The 9,256-nt window shown below is 48.2% G+C and overlaps 1 protein-coding gene and 1 pseudogene across 2 annotated transcripts; both read right to left on the minus strand.

Annotated features, from left to right (window-relative positions):
* Nucleotides 1-1,105: 1,105 nt before the first annotated feature.
* On the minus strand, nt 1,106-2,997 carry LOC144119001 (high-affinity choline transporter 1-like). The gene is made up of 2 exons (XM_077651755.1): nt 2,808-2,997; nt 1,106-2,251 (listed from the first exon to the last, which is right to left on the minus strand). Exons 1-2 carry the CDS (start codon nt 2,950-2,952, stop codon nt 1,605-1,607), a joined length of 792 nt encoding a protein of 263 aa, XP_077507881.1. The 5' UTR covers nt 2,953-2,997; the 3' UTR covers nt 1,106-1,604.
* Nucleotides 2,998-6,958: 3,961 nt separating this feature from the next.
* Nucleotides 6,959-9,037, minus strand: LOC144120010 (high-affinity choline transporter 1 pseudogene; annotated as a pseudogene). Its single transcript, XR_013312421.1, has 3 exons — nt 8,803-9,037; nt 7,588-7,805; nt 6,959-6,988 (listed from the first exon to the last, which is right to left on the minus strand). The product of XR_013312421.1 is annotated as a high-affinity choline transporter 1 pseudogene (transcript).
* Nucleotides 9,038-9,256: the final 219 nt, after the last annotated feature.

Raw genomic sequence — 9,256 nt, forward strand, 5'->3', positions numbered from 1 at the left:
ACGATAAATATGTTTTAAAAGGCAGGCATAGGGGTCCTCTTTACCTTGGAGATTTAGAGCTAGAGGGGTGGCAAAATTGCGCTGCTATAGGACTGTGAAACATGAAGAATTGCAGCACAACACAGAGAAAAAAGGAGATAAGTTGATAGAGAAGCGCTGACTTCCAACTCACTTTTATTAAATAAGACAACTAGCTGTATACTGCTTTCAAGAACAACAAAAAAAAGGAAGTTACATGGTGCATCAGTTCAAGAAATGCAACTCTGATTTTCTCAGGGCGACGAAAGGCGCAATAACAGAATTCATTCGCCCTGCCAAGTGCATAGGTAATGTAACGTCTTTTTCTTGGTTGGTTTTGAAAGTAGTATGTAACTAGTCTCACTAAATAAAGTCAGTTGGAAGTCAGTGCTTCTTTGTTAACTTGTGTCTTTCCTGGTTTTTTTTCTGTGTTGCGCTGCAGTTCATGTAACGCCAACTAGCCCGCAAAATCACCTCCTTGATTATAGGACTTCCAAGCAAACAATGCAATGTGGTTACTTTTGGCAGACACAGTGTGTCATCTTGTTTTAATAGAAAACATTTTAGACTGCGAGAAAAAAAACGAAGTAAGCATGACGAATTCGAGCCAATAGTTTTAATAGCTCATTATAATAACCTGAAATCCCACATAAATATAAAGCGCGGTGCTTATGGTAAATGATTTCACCAGACAGGTGCAGTATATTACTATGCATTTGCTATAAAAACTGAGGTTAGCATTGCATTAGACTAAGAATAACGGGTTGGTACATGGTTTGTGAGAGTTTAACGTCCAAAAGCGACGCAGGCTATGACGAACGGCGTAGTGAAGGGCTCCGAAAATTTCGACCATCCGGGGTTCTTTAACGCGCACTGTCATCGCACAGTACACGGCCCTGCAGAATTTCGCCTCCATCGAAATTCGATCCCCGCGGCCGGGATCAAACCAGCGTATTTCGGGTCAGCAGCCGAGCACCATAACCACTGAGCCACCACAGGGGCTGCTCTAAAAAATGTGCCATTATCAATAAGTGCTTATGTCCTGTTGGAGGCTGGAGCCGAAATAAAGATTGGGGAGCAAATAACAGTCATCTATATAGAGGTGGCACCTGTTAAGGGCGCCACTGATGAGATAGCCTGACATGGATAACAAGCCAGATACCGTGCAAAACCATTGTTAATGTTAATAGGGCAGTGACCTTTATTAACAAATGCAAGTTGCTAGCATTCATATGGTTTTCTATTAATCATGTCAAGTACCGTGAAAGCAATGCATCATTTTAAAAATAGCATCAAAAGTGCTTTGTGCGAGCTCCACACTTATCTAACCGAACATAGTTTTTTTGCAAGAACGTGGCAGCAAGCACTCAAGCGCAGTGCGAATTCTCTACAAAGTACTACTCAAATATACTCCAGGTCGCTACGAAGTGTTGCACGAAATACACACGATTGTCTCGATTGTAGTCGTTTCACTGCTGTGATCACTGTAGGTGAGTAGTGGCTTCGTAATCAAATAAAATACATGCGCACAGCAAAATGTAAAGTCCGTGGCATGATGCGAGTCACTTTCTTCACTCCGTCTTCGGTCACGGTGAACCGCCTGTGGCCGTGTGTTTGCTTGGGGAGCGGTCTTTTTTTCCCTTCGTCTTCTTTCGCTCCTTCTTGGCACCGGAGGGCCGTGCTTTCCGTTTAACGGCACTCTCAGCGTCCGCCACCGCAACTGACAAAGCGGCGTTGGGCGACATAACTTTGCCGGGCGACGTGACGCTGCCGGGCGATGCGATGGAACTAGGCAAGCTAAGGAATCCAGGCGAGAGGGTGCTGGACGGTGATTGGACGCTGCAGGGAGAAAGAGTGTCGCTGGGCGACATGTAATCGACATGTGCAGGTGAAGAACGTCGCCGCTCGCCGGACAAGAACGCTGTGGCGCCTTCGCCCCTGCTCGTGTGAATTTCGGAGCCATGCGCCGGGATGCTGTCGCCGTGCTCGTCACGCTTTGTGCGGCAGCAGCAGCGACAGATGTCCTTCTCCGGCGCCAGCCATCCGCGGTCGAAGCACAGCTGCGCCACGTAAGAGCCCAGCAGCAGCGTGAAGAGGCCGGCGAGCATGCACGCCGTGCGGAAGGGAAACCGCTGGCCCTCGTCGCTGTCGTAGAGGGGAAGACGAATGACCACGGGTATGCCCATGGACGGCTCACCGCAAAGGCACCGCAGTACAGCGCCCACAAGGAAGCCTGCGGGCGATTGCAAGGTCCAGAAAAGAGAACATAAGAAGAGTGTGTCATCTGTTATCCCAGCTGCCCTCACACTCTGACCATCATAAAAAGCTACGCCGTGCAGCATTCGGTTGCCCGATCTGACTCTGCTTTTCAGAGGAATTAATTCGGCTGTATACTGGATGTTGTATTCAGCACTGTGCATCAGGCTGGGTATTCACACACTAAGGACGCGCTGTATGAAACCGCGGCCAGTGCCCTTTCACGGGGACTGCGCCAACTGTGTACGAATAGCAAAGGCGTTTAAAGCAAAAGACAAAAAAGTGCTTGCGCCTTTCATCCTCTCGATTTGTCATCCAGCAGGCAGGAAAGCCAAAGCTGCAAACGATCGAATGTGCTAGCGAGCCGTCAGCATTCTTCCTCAAATCTTATTTTTTTATATTCCTATATAAGAACCCTAGGTTGCGTATTCCATCCTCACACCACACCGAAGCAGGCACATGCTCTCGTTTGGCTGTGCTGAAAAACTTCTTATGGCTGTTCATTATCTGAGCAAGCTTGAGACGCGACTCACCAGCGATCGCCCCGTACGCGTTGGTCCTCTCCCTCAGGTAAAACAGGGAGAGCAGCTGCGGGAAGAGCAACACGAAGACCACGTCCGAGGCGACCGTCCAGAGGGCGAACACCGACGTCACGGACAGCGCCAGAAACGCCGACATGGCGCCCAGCAGGCAGATCAGGGAGCGCAGCACAAGTGCGATCTCCATATCTGTCGCCTGCAGGCGGACAGACAAATGCGGAACAGTGCGCGTCACATGAGCCGTACAGAAACGAGCAAGAAAAAGACGAGTTAGGGTGCTGGTGGCGTAAAAGCAGGGCGGAAAAAATGCATGAATCGTCACAGAAATAAAAAAAAATTATAAATCTTAGAACGTACAAAATAGCTTCGAATGGAGAACAGTAAATAGAACGGGATTCAAAGTAAAAAAATGAAAAAGCCCCCCCCCCCCCCCTTATCGATTCAAACGGGATGCCAAAAGGGAAACCAAGGTAAAGTTTGCTGTGCCGATCGAAGCGCCGTAAAACACAGCCTAGCGGGGGAAACAAGCATTTGCTGGCACTCCCGCAGTGCTTTATAAGCGATGGTTTCAATGCTACCGTTCAGTGGAAAACTTGGCAGCGTCCAATCGGCGTCTGGTGTTTTTCTATCGCGAAACTCCGGACGGATTCAAAAAGTTTTACTTCACACGTGGAGCCGCAAATTGAAAAGTGATTAAAGATTACATAAATTGTGATCAAATATCGCGACATGACTCAAACGCCATTATGACATGAAATATGTAAAAACAATTGAACTGCGCTCTGTGAGTGAATAAACTTTCTTCCTCTAATGAAGGAGCCTTGCTGCTTGCCCGAAGATTGCCGATGTCTTCCAGGCTGAGCGTGGTTGCCGCCCCTAGTCAAAGGCACCACTGTCCCTGGCCATCCGGCATGCGTGGCTCACTAGGTCTCTTTGGACCTTGAGCTGGCTGCTGGTTAGCCGGTCCTCCCACTGCTCCGCATTTGGCTCTTCGTTACCTCGGAAAGCTACATTGTGTATGCATTCCCATGTGATATGATACAGCGTGGGGGTTGCCCCGCACCACGGACATGTATCCCTATACTGTTCCGGATACATCTTATGTAGAATGTGAAGGTTGTGGAAGGCTCCTGCTTGGAGTCTTCTCCAACATGTCGCTTCATATTGTGTTAGCAGAGGATGTGGCTGGGGATATTTGCGTCTTCTGCCTTTGATGAGGTTGAGGATAGCTGCATACGTGAGCTCTACCGTTATCCCCGGGCCGTCCGAGGCGTTTGACGCACCAGCTCGGATAGTAAGCTCGCGAGCTAGCTTGTCGGCCTTCAGATTGCCTTCGACTCCGTCTTGTCCTGGTACCCAGTAGATCCTATTTTGGATCTTTTAGTTGTTTCGCTGTGTTTTCAATAGAATCCTTAGTGCTTTCTTGTTGATTCTTCCTACCATGTAGCGTCTGCACGCTTCTTGGGAATCTGTTATGATTGTGAGAGATTTGTTGGTGCGATAACCCTCGGCTGCCGCTAGAGCTACGGCGATCTCCTCTGCCTCAGTTATCCTCCCATCTCTCGTGGATGCGCCGCTGATGAGGCCACCCTCCTTTGTTGTGACAACCGATAACGTTTTCTTGATGCTTTGGCTGCGAGTCCACGGGTACAGATTGGCGTCAGTGTAGACTACCTGACCTGGTGTGGCCATCTTCGCCTCTACATATTCAGCCTTTACCTGTCTTCTGGCTGCGTGTAGATTTGGATCCATATTGCTGGGTATAGGGCTAACCTGGTAGGTTCGACGTATTTCGTCTGGGATGTTTGCCGACCTATCCTCTATGTCCAGGACCCCCTTATAGTTCAGCCTGAAAATAAATTTCAGGAAATTAGTGGGGGATGAGTCAGACACGCTATTCCTATGCGAATCAGGCACGTTCGCACGGTTAAAAGTGGAATTTTATATATATGTCGTGTGGTCTTTCACATATTGTGGGAGTTTACGCCTGTATTCTCATGAGATTCGAGAGGCGCTAATTAAGGCAGTAGCGGTTAAGTGAGTGGTAAAGTGCATGTCGGTGAAGGGGAAGTGTACGCGAACAAGTTATGCTTGTGTCACGTGACACTGGCGTGCCATGCAACCTGGTAACATTCCTGGCCACGTGATCGGGTAATATGCCAATGAAATCAAGGGGAGTATCTGACGGTAACCATTAACGCCATCGCGTCATGCCCTCAAAGGCGGAGCTTAAGCGTCCTGCAAACTTTTTTTTACGCGACCTGCATGCGCTTAAAGCCATGAGCTATGTCGAAGCCGCACGTGGCGTGCGTCAGCTATCTTGACTATGAAAGCAAAGGTGTCCACAAGCAATACACGCCGATATAGGGAGCCAGCGCTGCACAGGTGGCACCGCAATTATTCACTTTGACGGCCAAAAACGTGCTGCCGTCACCCGCTTGGACCGCATCAAACGCCAGAGCACATTCTGAACGACTAGATGCCCGCATTTTGCGGATACTTTTATTGCCTAGCTTTTCTGGGCGTAGCCAATATAGTTGACGTACGGCAAGCGTGGCGTCCACAGAGCGCGCAACCCGGTGCCAATAAGCGCCTAAAGGTGGCGTGGACAAGCGTCACGAGTGGACCAAAAACTGCTTGCTCCTCTCGCTATGCTGTGTGTCACGGCGCTGTATTTTACACGGCAAACGTCAGCGCAGGTTACCGATGCTTTACTTTTAAAGCTCTGTGACCATGAACGCGCATTCCATGCAGGTACCTACAGAACGCCCTTCTGGCACAAAAAAGCCGTTTGGAACGGAATGTACGTAGGTGCACACCTGCCAAAAAGTTCCCACTTCTGAGACAAAAACTCGCCGCACGGCAATCAAGCTGCTTGGTCTAACAGCACGCCAGGAGGGATTGAGAGCTAAGAATGCTGTGATATAAGATGATGTGCTTGAAAAAAATAAACTACCTTTAACGAAAGCATAAGGTTAGTGTGTGGCAGTGATTTCAAGAATCAAAGAAGGTAAACAGAAGGTCATGCATTGCAGGAATAGATCTTTGAGCGTATTTTAATTAAGTACAAAAGTTCCTGTTTAAACAAGTACACACGCAAGGATGAGATTCTTGCTCTGCCAAGCATGAGTACTCAGATAATATATGAGGTGATACCGTTCATGGACGGCGGCGATGGATATTCTAAAAATGAAATAATCGCGTATGTGAAATTTCTAAAGGCATGGTGGTTGCTAGTGGTCAAGCTAAAGCTATCGGAGCACTTCAGCGTGACCTCGCAAGACGACGGTCATAACTGCGGCTACCCTGCCACTTTTAAACCCGCTTTTAAAAGACCGCAGCGTTCCCTTCATCAACGACACCTATTCTAGTACACTGCAGCGAGACACCGCACATGGACGCATCAGAAGTGCACCCTGCAGAGGTAGACACCATGTTTGGTAGAAATGAGATGAATGCAATAGCTTTTGGCTACTGCTGAAGCTAAGTAACAAATAGCGACGATATTAGCGGAACCCACACCGCCATTTCATGCACATCTCCTGACAGAGTATAGAGGCCTATTGCGTTGTTTTTTTTTTTGTTTCGTAAGAAAAAACACCCAAGTACGCCATAACACGCTCTTTATGGAAAAACAACATAAATTCATATAGCAGTTTTTTTTTACCTAAATGCCTTGCAACTAGGGTGCTATGGTGCGCAAAGGCGTTCTCAGCCATGCCAGACACAAACAAGTAACGCCATACATGCCACTCTAAAGACACAAGCGATTAACGCTCTCTGACATCCCCACAGCTTTAAATACAGCAAGTTTAGATGGCCCACACAAAATATTTACATCAAATATATAAGTACAGTGGCCTCACCAGCAAGAAAAGTAAAAATTGAAGGCAAAGTTGATCAAAGGCAAAGTTTTTAACGCTACACTAACAAGATATTCATTTGACACGCAGTGAACTTTCGGTTTTGCTCATAACGCAAATGGGTCCTTTCGGCACACACGTTTTCAGTGCCACTTTGACTTAACAAATCTCTTGTTTTGTATATAAAAGCAGAGGATTTCTTGTACACATAATGATACCCGACATTCATTGTAGACGATTTATTTGGAAAAAGGCATAGTGGCAATGAGAACATTCATCAGTCTAAGACATGGGTGCCCACATGGCGGAACCCTGCAATTAAAACATCACGTTCCTATCAACTTTCATGAGAAGTCGGTGGTTACTTGTGCTGATCAGCTGAGAATCGAGTACGTTTGAAACTGCAATGAGTTGTCGGAAACAGCAGTACATGGAAAGCCGTAGTGTGAGTGCACCCAGACCGAAACGTAAGTACTGAATTGCACAGGTGCTGTGTAAAGGGCGACGGATGTGGCAGCTTGCGCGCGTGAGGGGGAAGTGAGAGGCAATACTGAGCCGTACAGCAGAATCTAAGAGTTCGCAGCTACAACACACTATGGTACCGCGACACGACACAAGAAAAGAACTGCACTGGTGGTGTGGTCAAAATTCCCTAATCTACAAAGGCCTTTAGGCGCGGGGTGGAAATAGAGAACACGGTGTTCTTTTAGCAGCATGACCTCCGTTGCTTGATTTTCAAACTACGCAGCATAGTCCTGAAGTTTTCATTTTTCGCTCATAATGACGTCAGAGTTCAAATCTCTAGCGTATAACCTAGTTCCAAAATAAAAATAAAACCATTCGTGATGTCATTAGGGTGTAGTAAACACGGTCCTTCTGGTCCCCGTAAACACGGGCGTCGCAGCGCATACCGTGGGCCTGATGACGAAGTGGTAGAAGTTCCGGGTCACGATGGTCGACGCGCTGAGCATGGACGAGTCCACCGACGACATGATGGCGGCCAGCAGCGCGATTACCCCCACCACTGCTACGATGCCCGGGCAGAGGAAGCGCAAGGCGTACGCCAACACCTGCGGCTGCTCCTCCTCCCGCAGGTTGTACGGGCCGTCGTAGCCGGCAGCAGTGAAGTCTGTGACGCAAGCATTCCAAAATATTGACAATGTTTACTTTTGGGGAGTAAATGCGCTCGCACTAGCCATTTCAATGCATTGTTCACGGCGCTCACTTCAGGATTCGTGAGCGACAACCGCGACTACGGTAACGGACAGCTGCAGTGTCCTCTCCTTCCATGTCGAAAAGGAGAATGACAAGAGTCTTCCGTCGTCTAACTATACATAAAGCCATTTGAACACCAGAGGACCTGATAAAACCACATACAGCTCCAAGCAATGCTTCCCTTCTACGCCGTGACACTACAGCGCCCGCGCACGTCGGCATTCGAGCGCGGACCACTTCTCCAGCTATGATGGTGTCATCAGGTGTGACGCCATGCTATGTCTAAGTTTCCAAGGTAATGATAACTTCTGTCGCTGTAACTCAGCACGTCAATTCTTCAATGGGACACGTTGCAGCAACAATCGTCGCCATTTACGTTATCTGCATGCCCAGAAATTGTACCGGTGCGAAATAACGAACTGTAATCTATCTCTTCATCAAGAGTTAAAGGAAGCATGAAACGGAAACGCTGTCGCCGCCGGCGACGCCGGGTTTTCCGCTAAGCCAGACCCTTAGCGTTATAAAGCAATAAGTGCTGATGGCACTGGATCGAAGAACGCAATCGCACTAGCGGCAACGACAAGCAGATTGTGTATTTAAGTCTCTTGATAGAACTGGCATATTTACTAAGTCGAACGCCACACAGTTGGCAAGTTCTACATCCGCGAGTACACTAGAACTCATTGTACTTGAATACGCTGTGTGTAACTTCGAGCTGCAGTTGAAACAGAGCGTGAGACGCTATTACCGGAGACTGTATTCCAATCTGTCGTAGAACAGTACACGCCATGCGATCCTGCAGTGAGGCGATAGATATCGCAGTGCGCAATGTGAGATGGACTTTTCTCCCTCGAAGCTCTTCATGAAGAGGCGAAAACCTATGAGGTCCAAAGCGAATCACTGGAACTAACTTGCGTTCTTGGCGATAGAACCGATGACGACGGCTGGGACTGAGACCACAAGGCTGCCCAAAGCAGTCAAGAAAGATAACATCTTGGCGTCGAACACGCTTCTGCTAGCCAGGACTCGCTGGAAGTACACCTGCAGGCACAAGACACAAAACATGGTACCGCACGCGATCCCGCCGATTTGAAGATCTAGGCCGAGCGTGCTATATGTCCCAGCCTCTGGTGAAGGGAAGAGCGCTTTCATAGCGCTTTCATAGCTGCAGCTTCTCCGTAAACGTCCGTTATAAGAGTACTTCACCGAATGAGGCGAGCTATGTAAATAAAGGTGTTTTTTTATGAGTGACAACGTGGCTCCGTTGTCAGAAATTTGCGGAACATGTTTTTCTCTCCTCGCATTACGGATTATCGGGGAAGGTGGCGAGGGTGTGCTCCGTGGCAAGCCGGAAAACAAAATTTG

Source organism: Amblyomma americanum, chromosome 2, assembly GCF_052857255.1.
Source record: "Amblyomma americanum isolate KBUSLIRL-KWMA chromosome 2, ASM5285725v1, whole genome shotgun sequence".
In the NCBI taxonomy this organism is placed as follows: Eukaryota; Metazoa; Arthropoda; class Arachnida; order Ixodida; family Ixodidae; genus Amblyomma; species Amblyomma americanum.